The following is an 18,948-nucleotide window of genomic DNA, read 5'->3' on the forward strand; positions in this document are numbered from 1 at the left end:
TTCTACCAAAAAATTCAAGAAAGAGCTAATACCAATACTCCTCACATTGTTCCTCAGAATAGAAACAGAAGGTTCACTACCGAACACCTCTGAAGCATGAGCTATAATGAATTTCAGTACCTGGGTTTTAAGCCCAGCACTGTGCAGTTCAGCCATGATGAACATTTATGCGAAAATACTCAATAAAATACTGGAAAATTGAATCCAAGACTACATCGGAGAAATCATGCACCATCACCAAGTAGGCTTGATCCCTACTTGGGATGGTTTTGCAGGGATGGTTTAACATTTAAAAAATCTGTCAGTGTGATGTACTATATAAACATCCTGGCACATGAACTTCAAATGTTCCAGACCATTCTTGTCAGCAGCTGCCAGCACAGCATCTGCCATGTTGTAGAGATCTGGTGCCTTTCCAGTGTAAATGAAAACCACCATTGCCTTGAGACTTGCGGCTCCAGATCATGAATCTCAACGTGGTTTGTTCTACTCTCTTCCATGTCATGTTAAAACATGGCTCTGAAAACTGGAGAGCGAGCTGCTAAGATGGCCTTCTGAGCCAGGAACTCCCGGCCAACTACCACCAGGCAGCAGTCCGTGGAGAGGGAATTCTCACACAGCTCTCCTGGCTCATTTGCCATCGTGCACCTTGGAAATTGGATCTCTGGCGTCGTGCTCTTTTCAGGCATGTCTAAGGAGTTTTGGACCACAGTCACCTGGCATCCGAGGCTCAGCTCATTTTCTTCAAGGAGCCTAGGCTCCAGGGACAAAAAGAAATCTCGAAGGATGAACTTTTTAAATTCCCAGTGTTGATTTTGCAGCACCCTGAAGAATCTTGGGCTCTTCATGCCTTGGGTTTTGTCTCCTTCAGAATTGATGATGATCCAAAAATGGAATTTTGCCCATACTGGGCTCTTTGGGCAGCTGAGCAACACTAGGTAAACTGATAAGTAATCTTTGCTTTCTTCATCAATCCCTTTTGAGTGTACTTTCAGACACCATTGGCTTTTGTCACTGGCTCCCGATGAGAAGGTTGGGCTTTTAATGGCTTCCCTAATTTCCTGCAGGAAAAAACGGAAGTTGCTTATGGTCCAGCTGTAGCAGAATTTCTGGAAGCTGATTTCTGTGTAGCCCCAGCTCTCCCTTTTGGCTGCCATGTCCCCAACTTATTTGCTTGTGGTCATTTTAAGGATAAACCTGGATCCAAAATGAAGAAGTAGGACTTTTTCGTTTTCAACCTGGGAGTTAACAATTACAGATATCTACAACACAAAAAATAAAAAAGCCAGAGACTGATATTGGGGTTCAAGCTTCAAACTGAAAACCAGAGAGGCAAAGCCACAAGCCACTAGCTCTTGCCTACCTCAGTCTTTGCGAACTTTCCCCAAGCATCAGAATGCTGCCTCTCCTCAGCTCCTGGAGATAATCCTGAGACTGACTGACTGACTACACAAGACGGGGCTCCTATCTTTTCTACCACACTAGTTCTGGGATCAAGGAAGTGAGCTCTCTTACTCTTTCAGACTCATTCAATCTTGTGTGTAGCCCAGGATGTACTTGAACACATAGAGAACCATCTGCCTTTGTTTCCTGGTCTGCGATTGATAGGTGTCTGCCTGGCTTTTGTGCTTCACTAGTATGGCTGCTTTTCCATTTTGATCACTTTAATAAGTCATAAACTACTTATATGGCTTTAATAAATCCTAAGCTAAATATCAGCACAGATAGCTTTTAGACTTTTATTTTCTGCTTTCCTCTCTGTTCCCACCACTAAGGGGCTGGAGATTCGGGTGTCTCTAAAATTTTCTGTCCAGATCTCAATATTAGTTTCAGAGAAGACAGTTTAAGGTACTACTGAGAGTTACTTCCCCCATTCTCGTCTCTAGATTGAATCTTAGGTCAACTGGTACCTACTTTACACAATCATACTCAACTGTTGAATCATCTCTAACATTTTTTAGTATCAAAAAGTGTTGTACCGGGCTTGTCTAGAGCAACAGAACATATAGAAGGAACCTCTCTCTTCATGAAGAAAAGGGATTCATTAGAAGGATACGGAGCTCCAGTCCTGCTAGTCCCACAGTGTCTAGCTATGAAGGGAAAGTCTAAGAATCCAATACTAGCTCAGTCCAGGAGTTTAGACCTGTCTGCTAGATCTTCAGTAATTGCAGGAATTAAGAATATTAGTAGGTAATGCCAGTGAAGGAACAGACTTACTTTTCAAGGTGAGGGCCAGTGGGCAAAGACGAAGACCTTCCTCTGTGCATGTCCTTATTTAGGCTCCCACCATGTGGCCTCATTAAAGATCAAGATCAGGATTAAAGGTGTGTCGGTCTTCTGGCCTCAAGATCAGGATTAATGTGTGCCCCTCTGTCTCCAGTGTTCCACTGCAAGTAGATCTACCTAATTCAACTGAAGCAGAATATTTCTCACTGCAGTGCTCTGCATGTTAGGATGTTAGTTTATTCCAGATGAAGTCAGGTCAGTAACCAACAGTAACCATCAGTAGTGTGTTTGCTTATTGTGCTAAATGGAGATCCTAAATTCTTCTCAGTCAAATCGTGTTGATAGAGTAGATTCTCATTTCTCAATTCCTTATATTTGGGCTTTTGTTTTTTCCTCTATTTTTTTTCCATTTCATCATTTAAAATTTTTATTTATTTATTTTGACTATTAAGTGTTAGAGAAATGTTGCTTTCAATATACATACCCCAGCAGCAATGAAACTAGCATAACCCTGTAGGAAAGAGTTGTTCTGAAGACCTAGTATGATGTATATGGGTGAGGAAAGGTTGCTAATCAAAGGCATGAACATAGGCTATGTTGCAACATATTCAGAAAATTATATGATCTAATTCACTTTGCCTGACATAAGAAATATGCAAAGTGCATAGTTTGAAGGAAATGAAATTGTAAATACTGGATTGACACGAAATCCTAGAGGAATTGAGGAACAGGCATAGAAGAGTTGGAATTGTAAAACATCAAAAATAAGTCAGTTCCTGGTATCATTCATGTATCTATAACAGTCTTATTCATTCATGCTTTCTTGTACTAATGACACTGGAAAATTAAATACTTTATTTTATACACTTAAAAATGCAATACAATAATTGTATACTCTTTCTAGAGTTACTAAACTGAAGGAATGTATTTTAACTGGAAAGTAAATTGTTAACTTCAATATGAACTGTAACCATATATTTAAATTCTGCTCATGTCAAAATTACCAAGAAGATTTTTATCTTGCCTTGCTAAGTAGAAATTGTCAATATTGCCAAGGTGATTTGTGACAGTGGAATGTCACCGGAAGCAATTCACAGAGAATATCTACATATTACACATTTCAAAACAAGAAAATCCTTGGAACAATTGTTCAGAAATCCTTTGAAATAGACCACTCAAGCATGATCTTGTATATGGCTGGTGGCAAATGATACTTTAGTGGTTGGTACTGAAGAAACACATACAAAGATGTATCTAAGCTAATAAGCATGCATAGAATTAAAAAATCATTTCCTTACCATCTATGTCCAATTAAATATAAAATTATAAAAAGTGTTATATTACCTGAGTATAGTATTGCATGTGATAGTTCTAAATAGTATAAAGCTGAAGTAATACTGCAGAACGATGCAAGGTAGTTATTGTGATTTGCTTCCAACTTTCTATTTGATATGATGTGAGCTTTAAAATAGGAATAAGCTTTCTGCATGAAATTGAGGTGGGTGGAAAGAAAATGATATTCAAACTATAACAGCTGTAGGTATTACATACCTCATAAGGGGAATATTTTAAATGGAACTAGTCAGAGCAAGGGAAGTTTAACCACTGGCTACACATATTTCATGATGGAATAACAACATCAAGAAATATTTCTCAACCAAATACTGATAAGGATTTCAAAAACATCTGTTTTGTATATATTGTCTAGTGTTTCATTGTTTGTATTTTTTTCCAAGCAAAAGAATTGATTTGATTTTGATTGTGATTAACATGCCCAAAGAAATTATTTACAGTATCTCATTTACAAAAAATAAAAAAAAAAGAAAACAGTATTGAAAATTTTTTAAAAAGGTTTTCTAGATTTCAAAAGCTTCCAAACAAGACTCAGTAACTGGTATATAAACTTACATACACATAAATCATTTTAATTTTCTGTCTGTATTAATAAAATCTCATAAATATTCATTGCAAGTTAGCTGTGTTATTCCAGCTCAAACTAAGAACTTTCTAATAAATTTTATGTAGGCCATTTTGTAAGCAGTTATAAAATTTACAAAGCTGTAGGGAAAGTCATCCAGTAGGGGTCATGTAGGTCTGACAGGTCATGTGAAGTAGGGACTAGGGCTACTCTCCTGTCTCTAGATTAAGGCAGTTATCCCTCCATGGGGGATGTGTTCACAAAGTCCTTTTGTGCTCAAGGGATACATCCTGGCTCCACTGTCTGAGGTCCCATAGACTGCTCAGTCCTTCTGGCTGAGACCCTTATTTAGGGGGGCCTGAGTCAGTCCCATGCTGGCTTCCCAGCTATCAGTCTGGTGGCCTGTTAGCTCCTCCTTGTTCAGGTAAGCTGTCTCTATGTGTTTCTGCCGCCTGGTTTTGTCCTCTCCTTTTGCATCTGAGTTCTACTTCGACTCAGTGTTTATGTATGGGTGTTTGCTTCTGTTTCCAATAGGCATTAGTTGAGGGCTCCATGGATAAGTTAGTTGTTGATCTTACTCTCCGGGAAGGGCATTTATGGTAGCCTTTCCACGGAAGCTCAAATTGTTAGTTGGCAGCAGTCTTGTAGTTCTCTAGACCTTTCTTTGTGTTCAATTTTATCTTCAAACTAATATTGGCTCCCTATTTTATGTTCTCTCTCTCTATTTCCTGTCTTCAATTGGGGTGGGGGGATGGGAGGGTGGTTAGAGTGCATGTATGAGGGCAGAGAGGGTGAAAGGGAGGGAAGGAGAAAGGGAGGGAGGGAGAGCGAACTGGGATCGACATGTAAAATAATAAATTAAATTAAAAAAAAATTGCTTTGACTCCAAAATTTAAGTTCAAGGAAAAGTTACTGGGGAAAAGGATTTCTGTTTTTTTTTTTTTTTTTGTTTCCACAAAAAATGACAGATTACAGCCAGGATTTCTGAACCTTCTTCTAATCCCCCATGACAGCGCCCCTTACCAGCAGGAAGTAGTTTGGAAAGAACAATGCCCAAATTCCCAAATATTGTGTATAAATGTTTGTTTTCATTAAATGGACTTGGTTATATAAAATAAAAAAAAAATTATAAAGCTGGCAAAGTACATGCTGGTTTCAGTCTTTAATCAGATTGCTATGATTTACATAAAGTATTCTAACAACTTAAAATTTATCATTTAATTTATACTACAAAGCTGTGACCCTGTTCCTTTCTAATACTGCACAACAGCAATTCCAGTCATTTGAATTCATGTATCTTTGCTGGGACTTATTTCATCTCACTCTAACAGATTTTATTTAATTCATGTTTTGTTAAACCAAACTGCATAAGATTAGTGTTAGTTTGTTACCATTTATGCCTTTTGAATTCCTTAAATGTAGTTGCCTTATAAATATTTTTATGTAGGCTTGACAATATTAGGTTTCAAAAAGTTTTCGTTCCTAACGAAGCCATTTGCAGGCCCTGTGATCTTCATAGTTGTTTTGTCTTTAGGATTCACTGATGTAATTGTGATACCATGCTTATGGGAGTAAGTAGCAGAGAATCTGTTGGATTTAATTCCCACTCCATGAGATGGAACGTATCAAAGACAATGTCTTGGTGGCCAAAGTTATTAGACTGGATTGATGGTGACTCAGGACCCAGGACTGCTATACTGCTAAGGGAGCATGTCAATGAAATGGCTCCTTATGGCTTTGTGTTGTATTCATAGATCATAGCCTTGCACACCCTTCATCAGAAAGGCTTCCTCTTGCAGTTGTAGAAACAAACACAGATACCCACAAATACAGATGAGTGACCTGGGAAGAAACAAGCTTCGATGAGATATCTCCTCTCATAAAGTCTTTGTCCTCTTGTCTCTGGGAATCTTACAAAGGAGGAGGCAGAAAATTTGTAGGAGTCAGAAGGGATGGAGGACACTTAACACTACACCTTACAGCAGTATAGTTATTGAGATGTTGCAATGAAAAGAGAAGTCCCAAAAAAACTATGGACTTTTTCTATTTTTAAATAAATATCTCAAATGAACCAACATATGAATGCTGTTCCATACTATGACAAAATTTTATTTATATTTTAAAGATATTGAGGTACTTATTAATTTTTTAAAAAATATAATTGCCCACTTCCTATTCTTCCACCAATAATCAATCAGATACTCCTCCTGGCTTTTTAAAATTCATGCCTACTTTATTTATATTATATATAATATATAAATAATATGTATATATTTATATATGATGTGGAAAATTCCATGCGTTAGGGAATATTTTAATCATCATTTTTGTAAATCTTTAAATATACTAATCAAGACATTCTAATTCAAAATTATTAGGATTGTCATTTTGAAATTTCCCTTTACACTTTTTCTTTGTGTCACAGAAAAAAGTGTATGTAAGTTTTCTCAAGGAATTTCAAAAAATAAATCAATGTTAGTGAACAAGTATATAAACAAGATAGCTTAAATCTGTTTTCTGTCCATCAGTGTAGAAATGCCTGCTTGCACTGTACTTATATTTGCTGAGAATATGATTATCAGTTCTTTCACCCAGAGCCTCCATTTTTGTTGACAGTTAGAAATGTTTTTCTATACAAGAAAGAGTTGTGTGTCTTCAAAATAATATTAAAATAAAACGACATTATATATGAAATCTATGTCTTTTGATTCTAAAACAAAGACCATTACTGTGCATAAGTATTATCAAAACTCATGACATTTCACTGCTTTTCTAGTGTGTTAGAAGTCATTAACTTCCCTAATGCTCTTATGTAGTTTATATTTTCCTCCAGTCTGAGTGAGAACTAAATATTGTGGGACAGTCTATAAGGTCCTGTATCTTCTTACAGCTATTATAGATGTGTATTCTTTTCACAACTTTATGTCTTTGAAAGTGTTATTGTATCATTTATTATGAAGGATATATTAAATAATATATATATATATATATATATATATATAAACCAAAGACACTTAGATGTGAGGAAATATTGCAAAACTGCATGTGTATTGTATGAGAGGATTAAATATCACAACATTAGATGATGCAATGATACATAAATGTAAATATTATATGTAAAGAAAGCAGAATCTTAAAGGCTAAAAATACATGCCATTGCCAAGAATAATTTTCACTTGATTATTTCTCTAGTATGATGAGCACCAGTGATTTATTAGCAAGATATGCTACTGCTAGGAGTTTTTCCTGGTAGCCGGGTCCCACTGCCATGCCAGCCCCAAATAATGCAGAGACACAGTATTACATATAATTCTATTGGCCTGTTACTATTTCTTATTGGCTAGATCTGTTTTAAATATTATCCAATTTCTATTAATCAAGGTACATCCATGTGGTCTTATCATATCGCAGAGAGGGGCTGAGTTCTAGCCTCTTTGTCCTCCAACTTGAATCTCCACCCTACTACTTCCTCTCTAGTCTCCTAGTCCCACCTGTCTTGCTTTCCTATTTGCCAACAGTGCTTTATTCATTAATCAATAAGACAAACATATTTACAGAATGCCATCTCCCATCATGTTACTGAGAAGAAAATGTTAGAAAATGGTGTTTAGAAACTCTAATAGATAAATTTATGTTAAATAGAATGGTAAAGGCTTAGAAGGTCATGTAAAAAGAGAATAAAATTAAAGTATATCTAACAGATAGGTAAAAAGGCTAGTGACACTGGATAGAACAGTTAAAATATTTACTTACATAGTACAATTAATAGAACAAATAATAATTTTCAATTGTTAACTGAATTACTTCCTACACATTTAAAAAATCATATGAGACATAAACCCAACAAAGTCCTTTTCATTGGCTATAGAAATAAATAGAACTTCAAAGATTCCAAGATTCAAAATGTATCCTAGTTTTGGGTTGTTTGCTTCCTTTAGTTCATGGTATATGTATTAAAACATTACTGAGAAAAAGACTAATACAACAAGCTATAATGTTTTCAGCTTATTGGTAAATGTGAACCTGAGTTAATTGGTGTTTTTATTAAACTTACATGATTAAATTTTTCTTTCATGTTCAAAAAACAAAATTCAATAAAGTCTTGTAATTCTTATCCAATATATTGAAAATAATAAACTGTTTTCTAACTTCTTAATAGGTCTCTTTGAAAATAATTTTGTAATAAAAACTAAAAATACATATCAGTAGTAAACTGATATAATAAATTATACATTAAGTAAAAAGAGCATATAAGTTGATTTGAAAGAGAAATAGTCTTCTGAGGGATGTGTACATTACTATAGAAACAACTTTTATTTTTTTTGCATTTTCCTGTTTGTAAAGCAGATTGATTCTAATATGATGCACAGATAAATGTGTAACTATTTAGCACAAATTTTGTATGTATAATATGTCAATGGGCTGACTTGACCTAGATATGGTGTGTCATAATTATATTTGGAGAAATCTATAAAAGTGCAAAGGACATTGAAATGACTTGTCTTATTTGTATTTTTATACTTTGCATTCTCCTTTGGGATTATTCTCAATAACAATATAATCTCGCTACAGTTATTTTAGATTGTATAAAAGAATAACTACAGAGAGTTAAAAATAATAACAAATTATTACCTTGCAAGGACTATTTGTTATAATCAAATAGAATTATTTTCTATATAATGCTGTATTCATACAAATGTGAAATTTAATTTGTTCTTTTGTAAATTCAAGAAAATATAATGAGAATCAATTTGGAGACCTGTATTCTATAAAATTTGGTATTATTAATAAGCAAATAATGTCATTTCTAAATTAATTAGCAAGCAATAAAATGACTCATGGTATGTTCAAACCTAATTTTTAACTTTATGGTCTGAAGTAATGATGTAAGATACTGTGATTAGACAATTAAATGCTTCTTAAGTCCCTTAGAGAATGAGTAACACAACATTTAAAAAAGAATTGCATAGATATAAGCTTAAGTTTGGGGAAATTTGGGGTGCTTTGAATACCTTATATTAACTATCTAATCTTCAGATTATTCTGTAGTTTAAGATCCCACTCTGAAGCTCGAGCAGTGAGACAAAGAGACAAAACGTGAAATTACACAATTAATTATGAACCATTTCTCCTAAGGCTATATATTATACCTAAGAGAGCCTGACTTAAAGGTTATACTATTAATTTTCTGTTCAAATGGTGGTTTTATTACCCATTAAATATCACTCACTATGTGATTATTTTTACCCTTGACTTGGAAATTGTGAACCTGAGACACTAAAACATTCAAGTGGCTCTAAATCAAACAATATATAAGAACTCCCAACTAATTGAAATTTATAAGTAGTCTGGCATACAAATACATGAAAACAGTGAGATATCATAATTTATAGTAAATATTTTAAGGAAATGTATTGTTATACTTTTGAACCTAGAAAATGTCAGTCCTCATACTAATTGTCTGTATAAATTCTCTAGATTTAAAATTAGTGTGGCCCTTCTTCCTGAAAGAAATACTTATTGAGTAACTTGTCTGTATCCTGTGGCAACTCATCGTCTTCTGTGATTCTCCTGACACGGTACATTTTGAATGTTTCAGTGCTATAAACAATGAATGTTTGTCTAATGTTTTTTATAGCATATAATGATACATATCATCATTTCTACATTAGTGTATACAAAGAAAATATTTAATACATTGTATTATTTCCATATTTTTAGGACATGAAACTAATATATACACTCATCCTGAAGAGATTATTTTCAATGACAAGTTCCTCTTTTATTTGAAACTTATGTATCCTTTGTTTATGTGTCATATGAATATTTTAATAAAAATATTTTGTCTTAATTTAGGTATCTAATGGTAACTTGTATAGGAATAACACTTCAAATACTTGTTATATCCATGATCAGGTTGTTAACTAATACTTATTCAAAAACAGGGTATATTTGTATGGGTATATTTTTTTGGTTAATCGATCAGTTGAATTCATTTGAATATTCCAAATTCTTGGTCTTAATATATGTTTATTGTTAATATGACTTTTTAACTATAATCACATATGTGTGCATGTACATTTTCCAAGGCACATCCACAACTGTGCACAGGTATGGAAGGAAGTCAGAAGTCAAACACTAGGGAGTCATTCTTCCAGTATGATCTTTTGAGGTAGGACCTATCACTTGGCCTATAACTGCTAAAGTAGACTGAGGGAAGACAGAGAATGAACATATTACAATCATCCTCTTGCTTTGCAAGAGCTGGTTGCCAGCCATTTCCACACAACTTTACAAGTGTGTGCTAGGCTCCATCTCTAGTCTTCTTGGTTTTGTAGCTTACACTTTACAAACCGAGCCATATTTTCATTCTTATATGCTTCTGTTCTTCACAATGTTTAGGTGTTCCTGTCTTGTAACTTATCATGGTTCCCTGGCAGTAATACAGTAACTGCCAAAGATGGAAATTTAATGTGGATTATCTTAATAAACTACCAAACCATTTTCAAGAATGGATGCATCAGTTTGTGTTCCTATGAGTAATGTTCTGCATCCACTTTTTGACCCTTAACATATGTTCAGTTTTCTTTAATTATAGCCAAACAGATGTGAAGTTGTAAATTTTGGATTCTATTAGCATTGTCTCTGATGTGCAATAATTATGAGCATATTTTCTGTATTAACTGGTGATCTGTTTATATGTTTACAAGAATTGCTCCTGCACACAAGCATGTGATTAAGCTCACCTCTACTTTCTGTGCATATGAATTTCTGGTAGGCAGAAGGTAGACTTGAACTTCTTGTTCTGTTTCAAATCCATGATCTCATTTCACATTATTCAAAACATTTTCAATCTGTATAATATTAATTTTATTTATGTATTCAGGGATGCAATGTAATTGGTGTTTTATTTCCTATGGAAAATGTTTACTCCACATTTAGCATTATATAGTTGTCTATAGTTTTTGTTAAGGGTTGGGCATAATGGGCTTTCTACAGCCTTTTCAGTATGTCTATTGCTATGGTCTTAGATCAGCTCCTGAATATTTAGTTATGCTGATGAGATGTTATGTGTATAGTTTCTACCATTACTCTGAGGTGTAATCACACAGCAAACTACCCGTTGTTCTTTTTGCTCCCTCTCCTTCAGCAATTCTTGCTTCTAAGATGCAGGGGTTTGTATTGTAAGTGCACAATATTGAGTAGGCTTCTAAAATCTTCATTTGGATTCAAATGATTTTCTTACTGGTCTCTCTCTGTTTCAAAGAGGGCTGTCCTTGATGTGGTTGAAGGACTACTCTTTTCTGTGGGTATAGGAAAAATATTTAAACTGAAATAATAGTTTATCCTGGTTTATTAAAGTAGTAGTCATAGGTTTTTATCCAAGATTCATAAATTCCTTTTGGGTAGTAGCAAGGTTTCCACTATTAAACATGACTTTACCATAGCCAACAAGGTTTTAAATCTAACTAGAGAGAAGTTAGTAACCACAAAGGAATCTATGCTATTTCATTATCCCAAAAGTTGACATTCCATGATGGTTACTGTTGTGTGTCATGTGGTCATACATGGTTTATCACAGCTGAAAATGCCTGCTCCCTGACATTCTCCTTTAAAAGCTTGTATAAATACTTTTGATACCAAGAGAACTAGTGCTCAGGGAGGAATATTTCTGATCAGTTCCAGCTTAGTGGCCTGTGGGTCTTGTTTATGAAGTTCCAGGTAGCTTCAGTAATAGATATTTACAGTCCATTGGGGGTGGGTGTTGTATAAAGGATAATAAAAATATCCAGTGATGTTTTGGGAATCTCTTGGATAGCCTTCTATAACAACTCAAAGATTGGATCTGCACCCATAGTGATTTTTTTGCTATTGCTAATGCAGTTAGGTTGCCTTTGGCTCATGGCCATGAACACATTTTATTAAAATTCTATATGTAACTAATTATCAGATGGTATGTTTTACATGTATGATTCAAGCAGAAAGTTACAAGTATGCCACTATCAGACATCTATACTGTGATTTTAAATCCTCTCTACTTTTTCTGTGCTCCTCTCTCTTCCTCAATTTTAATTTCCCAATTTTTTATTTCCTCCCATCAGTTTGCTTATTCCCTGCTATCCTCCTATCTATTCCTTTCCTACCTTTAACAATAGTTTGATCCATGTTCCCTTTATAGTTCTTTGATTTCTGCAATTACTGCCGGACGTGTGCACACATATGAAGATTTTGAGCTCAGAGCCTCAGATGAGAAGGAACGTGAGATGTTTGTCTTTCTTGATGTGGTTTACTATAGCTGATATGACCTTTGGTAATTATTTTATATGAATATGTGACATTCAGTTTTACTTTTCCTACTACTTATATTCATTTAAGCAAACTACTTTCCATATTGTCATTATTGTACTTTTGAATCTTTTGGTACAAAGTCTCATGGAAACCATGTCATGTCAAGCTCACTATGAAGCAGAAGATGACCTTGAATTGCTAAGACTCATGCCTTCAGGTCCTAAGAGTCCTTGACCAATATACCCTTGTTCTGGTATGCTACATTTTTAAGTTTGGGCTATGAAGATTCTCTTCTGAGTTTCATCCCTAAAACTTGTCTTTTTACTTTGTTTAAAAATAATTATTTTATCTACTAGAAATTGCTTTGAGGAATGATAATCTTGTCATTATTTAACAGTTTTCTTCAGAGTAATATCTTAAATATCACTGAAACAGTTTATTCTGACATAGTAGTATATCTCCTAATCAATTTTATCATATAAATAACATTAAGGATCTCACTTTGTACATTCTAATGTGTTTAAAATACAGCAGTTAAAAGAAATATCATGGAGAAAAAAATCATCTATAGAGTATTAACTCCTAACCATTCAATTCTTTTGGAAATTTCATTGGATTAATTTGTAATGCATATATCAGAACAAACTTACATATTTGTAAATAAATTGTTTTCTTTAAAATTATACCGATAATTTATTATTTAAACATTAGAATTAACACTAAGAATCCTTTTTAAAAGTGGTAAGAATAAAAGGCATATTTCTAAAAAAAGATCTCTAATCCCTACCAGAGAAATTCGATATAGACATCCTAATTAAGATTGAGTGAGTGTTTCAATATTTTTTATTCTTAGCACATAGTTCAGTTGTGAGCCTGGGGTACTTCCCATATATTACAGAATCAAGGATCTCTAATGATAGCTGAGCAAGGCACTGATCTATAGATAAACCACAATGTCACTAGGAGTTATTGCTATGTTCTTTTTTCAGAACAATAATATTTAATATTTCCCCAGGTGCATTGGTTATCTACTATTAGACTTTTTGATACATTAGCAGTGTCAGGTCTGACTTCCTTTGTATAGTGTATGCTTGAGTTCAGTCAACAAGCATTTGGCTACTCCACCAGTGCTTATGCTATACAAGACACTGTAGATAGCAGGGTTTATAGCTGTGCTTACAGTTACCTTTCTTTTATAATGTCCCAAGCACAAGCTATAGGAAAGAAGAAGCTAGACTATCAGAACCAGAGGGGATGAATTCTACCAAGGAAGCACTGAAAATCTCAGAGACTATAGTAGTATTCGTTGTGTATTCAGAGGGTAAAGCCAGATGGGGTCTCTACTGTTAAATGGAGGAGTGAACAAGAGCTCCAATATCCTACCATGAAACTATCTTCAATTGAAAACTACTTTGAAAAGGAAAATGGTTTCCTCTAGTGAAGTGCCACTCAGCATATTAATCACTTTTAAGTATCAGCCCCATGTCTAACAGCAGATGGCCAATACAACATGAAGTCGGTATTTTTGTAGACATTTGTATCGTATTGCCTTTTTTGTATATGTATATTGTTTAGTGGTCAGTTGCTTCACTAATTTCATTTCTTATTCCATGTTTTTATAGGTTTTGTGTTTGTTTATGTATTTGTGTATGGGTACATATGCATGTGTTACTTTTGCTTTTGGTTTCTTTACATCGACTGCTGTTTGTTTTCTAGTGATAGAGACAAGCAGATAAGGAGTTGAAAGTGGCAAAAGGGAATTGACAGAAGGGAAATTGCAATTCAATTTTATTGTAGGAGAAAAAATATTTCAACTAAAAAGAAAACGCATATGTTAAATATTAAGTTCTGCATTAATTTGTGTAAATAATTTGATTGTATTGAAAATGAATGAAATGTACACCAGGAAATATGTTTTAAAGTCACAGTCTACTCTGTTATATTGAACTTATTCACTTTAGTAAAACTAATTTTTAGAAATTTGGAAATAATTTTATGGTGGGATAAAGTTAACTACATTTAAAAAATATCATTTTCCATATGATTTATATTGTTTATTTGGAAAAATTTATGTTAGATAGTATATTCCTTTAGATTATAGAACCCTCAGCTAAATTTGGTTTTTAACCATACAATTTTGGCTAATAATATAGAGAATCAATTATGAATTATTATGGTCATATAAAATAGAATAACAAATGTAATGATTTCCTATTAATTGTGTGCAATTATTACTATGCATTGAACATCTGTTTTACAAAAAAAATAGTTTAATTATGGAAATTTTGTTTCATGTCTCTACAGCATGTATAATTGACTGCTTATGGATCACTAGATAAATTCATTAATATAATTAAGCAAATTTACACATAAATGAGTACCATAGACAATTATTGATTTTTCCTCTACATTTTGTTTTTGATACTAAATTGAACTTCTTAATACAATTGGTATACAAAAGAAATGCCATCAAGGTACTCCCTTATTACTGAGAATATAATTCTACAAAACTGAAACTTCTAACAAAACACACTCTTTATAACACTATGTTGGAAAATCCAACTAGATAGAACAGGTCTCTTTCATGTTATACTTTATCATAATTTTTTGAACAAATAAAATAACTGTTCTGTTTTGTATGATTAAGTACTTCATGAATTTTCTAGTTTTTAAATCTCATTGAAATGACTTGAAAATTAATAATTCACACTAGTATATATGTGTAATATTGAATAATGCTTACAAGAGTTTTCATAAGAATGGAATGACACTTTCAAAATTCACGGCTACTTGTAGATAAAAGTAGGACTTTATAGGATAAAAACTATTATTTTAGATTTAAAAAATATTTGATTAAATAAAATAGCTTATGTAAAATATATTACATATTGATGGGGTATATCCTTTTGTATATGTTTCTCTTATTGATTGATATAGCTCTTTTCTCTGCTTTCTGGACATCACAATAGGAATGGCTCTGTACTATGTCATCCTGGCCACAACAAACTGACACTACAAGCCAAAAATTAATTATTTCAGGTTGTCTTTACAGGGGATTAATGGCAGCGATCTAAAATACATAGTATGTTATCTAATTTAAACATATAAATACACATTTAGGAAAGGTATGCTGCATCAAATTCTATGAAATTACAAACAAAAAGAACTTACAATAAACAAAATGTGGGAAATTCTCATAGGTTTGCTAGTAAAATTTATACAAAGCTTCTGTATTCAAAAAAAATGAAGTGGAAGATTAAATATTTTGCATTTCACAATTTTTTATAGTGTAGCCAAGGTAGTCTTCAAAAGAATTACTAATGTGTAATTTAATATAAATGCCTTGTTTGGGATCGTGTGTTTGTAGATATGAATTCCAAGACTTCATAAGCTTTTGACATCATGTCGGTAATATAAATTTATCCAATTTATGTATCCAATATTGAAGAGCAAGCCAAAAAATATATATCAATGTTTGCATTTCATTTTAATTCCTCATACTTGGAAAACTGATATTCTAAAGAAAATAAGTTACAGTAAACAAGATAGTTGATCAGACTAGAAAACACAGTGATCAAATAACACAATTAATAGAAAATAATTTGGCAATTAGCACATACATAGAATGAAATAGATTCTTTGCAAAAAAGACTAAAATATGAGAAATTATAATTTTAATAATGTCATCATTAAAAAATAACATAAAAAAAAATAAAGTCGTAGCCATGAAAAAAATATTGTAGAATGTGAGTATAACAGAAATGCAAAACCTAATTTAATATAGATAAAGATATGCCTCACTGGAAAAGAATATTGAAGGAGTTTTCATAGGACCTGGCTTTAGTTCTAAGAATCCATACTGGGTGACTCATAACCACCAGTGATAACAGCTCCAGGACATCTAACGCTCTCTTCAGGCCACCTCGGGTGACAATATGCACATTATGATATTAACTCTTTCAAGCAAATTTACAAATACACAGATACACAGACATATACATATAATATTTGAAAACATCAATAAATCCACTGCAAAGGATAAAGCAAAATTAAATACATAATGTGATGACTCGGGAATCATAAAATATATAAGGTTTTAAGTGGATTTTATTAATTGAACCCACATTTTATTATTTTCTATAATGAACAAAATTTAATATGATTAGATTAAATGGAAAATAAATACAGTTCATCATACATTATTTTCTGCAGACTGGAATGTCTTAATATTAAGCCAGTGATTATGGTGAGCTTAGCAATGTATTTTGTGATTGGTTTGGAGCTTCTACATAGGTGTAAATTCATGGCTTGTACTGCAAACTTGGTTTATATCTGGTGACTGTGGCAGTCATGAATTTGAGAGTTAATTTTTATGAAGTTATGCATAAAGAAAATTTTATCAAACTATCTTTTACATGGTTATGCTTAAAAACATAAATAAGCACTAATTTCAGTCTTTTTAGATATGTGTTTTATTTTAATTGGTGACAGTTAATTCAGACCATCACAGATGAATTAAATGCCCAGTGAATAACCAGTGAATAAGTGATGATGGATTGTTTAACTTTAAATCATACTTGTATCTTTTTCTTGGCTCATTGAAAAAATATGAATATTTTCAGAAAGAACAGAAGAATTTAGAAAATTCCTGCCAAAATTAATATTCTTTCTTATTATATAAAATGTGTATATCAACATAACTCAGTACATAATTTTATCTTTGTGCATCCCCATATTCTTTTGTTTATTTTTATACTGGGGATGTTCTACCAATATTGTTCTAGATTCCAGAAACCAAGGTTATTTGCACAAAATAATATGTAACTACATAAATTTATTATATGTGCTTGTGCCCTAACTTCACAATGTGAATTAAACAAGTATCTTAGTTTGATGCACACAAAATAAGTTGCAACATAAATTTCACAGAGTAATTTATCTAGTCCTAGGGTTAAAATCATTTTCTAAGGTGGCAGTTATAAAGTATAATGGAGTGAGTGACTTCAGTCATTCATATTGGCTGCTCACAATTCTGTAAGCTGAAATTCAAAGCCAAGATGACAGCAGTGTGGTTTATTATGAGGAATTTCCTTGTTATAAATATACCTTTGTTTTGTCACCATCTTCAGGTGGCCTTTCCTTTTGTATGTTAGTACCTTAACTGAGTTCTCTATCAGAAGAATGACATACTTTAAAACATGCTACAAAATAGCTCCTTTACCCAAGTTTCTTTGAATATCTTATCTCCAACTTCACCTGCATTCAGCAATGCTGGAGATGGGACCTCTATATTTGATTCAGGAGAAGCAAAAGTCAGGCACTAGTCTCAAAGTAAATTCATAAACATCAGGATCACCTTGGTATGGAAACAATGACAAAATAAAGAGGTAATGACAAAACTATTATAAAGTCAATTCATTTTTTAAAAAGTCAGATGGAGTTAAAATTTTAAGGCTTATTCTATTAGTCTCAGAAATTGAAAACGATGCAGCCTATTTGTATTGCTCTTGAGTCACAATTCTGACTAAGATGGCAAGATCACCTTAAGGGTAGAGTGGTGACACACATAAATGGGAAGTAAATGTTAGTAAACTCCATGTAATACTATCATAATCACTCATATTTTTAGCAGGAGTTCTGACCCCTTAACAATTTGATGTATACATAAAAGACTTGGCAGGTAGGGGGATCAGCAGATAGAGGCAATTATCTTTAAGCCTGACACTATGCTGTCAATTCCAAAATTCCATAGAAAGATGAAAGGAGAAAAAAATAAATGGTATATAAAAGAGATATGACAAATTTGATGCTTCCCGTTCATTGTCTTTGGAATCAGGCATGATAGCTTCTAACATTTCAAATTTGTCTTAATAAGATAGACTGTCCTATAAGTTTCTTTTCAAGATTCATTGACATCTGAAGTATTCCCTTTCCAACTCTAATAATGTTCTTTTCTCTCTCAAATTTAATTGATAATCCACAGAATTGAGCATTTTTGTAATGTAAACATCTGAAATAAGTCACATCATGCCATTTGGAGTCTATCTATTATAGTTTTCTTATACCCATCTTATTTGTTTAGTTTCTTTAATTGCTACAATTATTTCCATTTCATCTCCTTAGTCAGTGCTTTGGCTGCTTCCCTGATCCATTTCTGACTATTCTCACCCTAATGAGAACTGCTAAGTACTCCCAGTAGGTAACTATCAACAATAAAATTAGGATATCATTCTGATCCAAATAATCATTTCTTTCTCCCTTGTTTCAAGATCACAAAAAAAGTATCAATCCAAATATATTTACTAGGTTTATAGAATTATACTAATTATTTTCTACTGTAAAGGGGCTATCTAAAACTTATTTATTTTGTAATCTTTAGTTCTATAAATTATGGGCATGGGGAAATAACATTTCTATAGCAAAAATACTTCCACATTCACAGTTTATAAGCAGAGCCACATGACATGCAATCAGAAAAAATATGATACTTAGGTGGAATATGTTTTATACATGAC

At 33.0% G+C, this 18,948-nt stretch overlaps 1 protein-coding gene across 1 annotated transcript; it reads right to left on the reverse strand.

The window, feature by feature from the left end:
• Positions 1–506: 506 nt before the first annotated feature.
• On the reverse strand, positions 507–1,157 carry LOC127230450 (speckle-type POZ protein-like). The gene has a single exon (XM_051195759.1). It carries the CDS (start codon positions 1,155–1,157, stop codon positions 507–509), a length of 651 nt encoding a protein of 216 aa, XP_051051716.1.
• Positions 1,158–18,948: the final 17,791 nt, after the last annotated feature.

This window comes from Phodopus roborovskii, unplaced genomic scaffold, assembly GCF_943737965.1.
Source record: "Phodopus roborovskii unplaced genomic scaffold, PHOROB, whole genome shotgun sequence".
NCBI classification, from domain to species: Eukaryota; Metazoa; Chordata; class Mammalia; order Rodentia; family Cricetidae; genus Phodopus; species Phodopus roborovskii.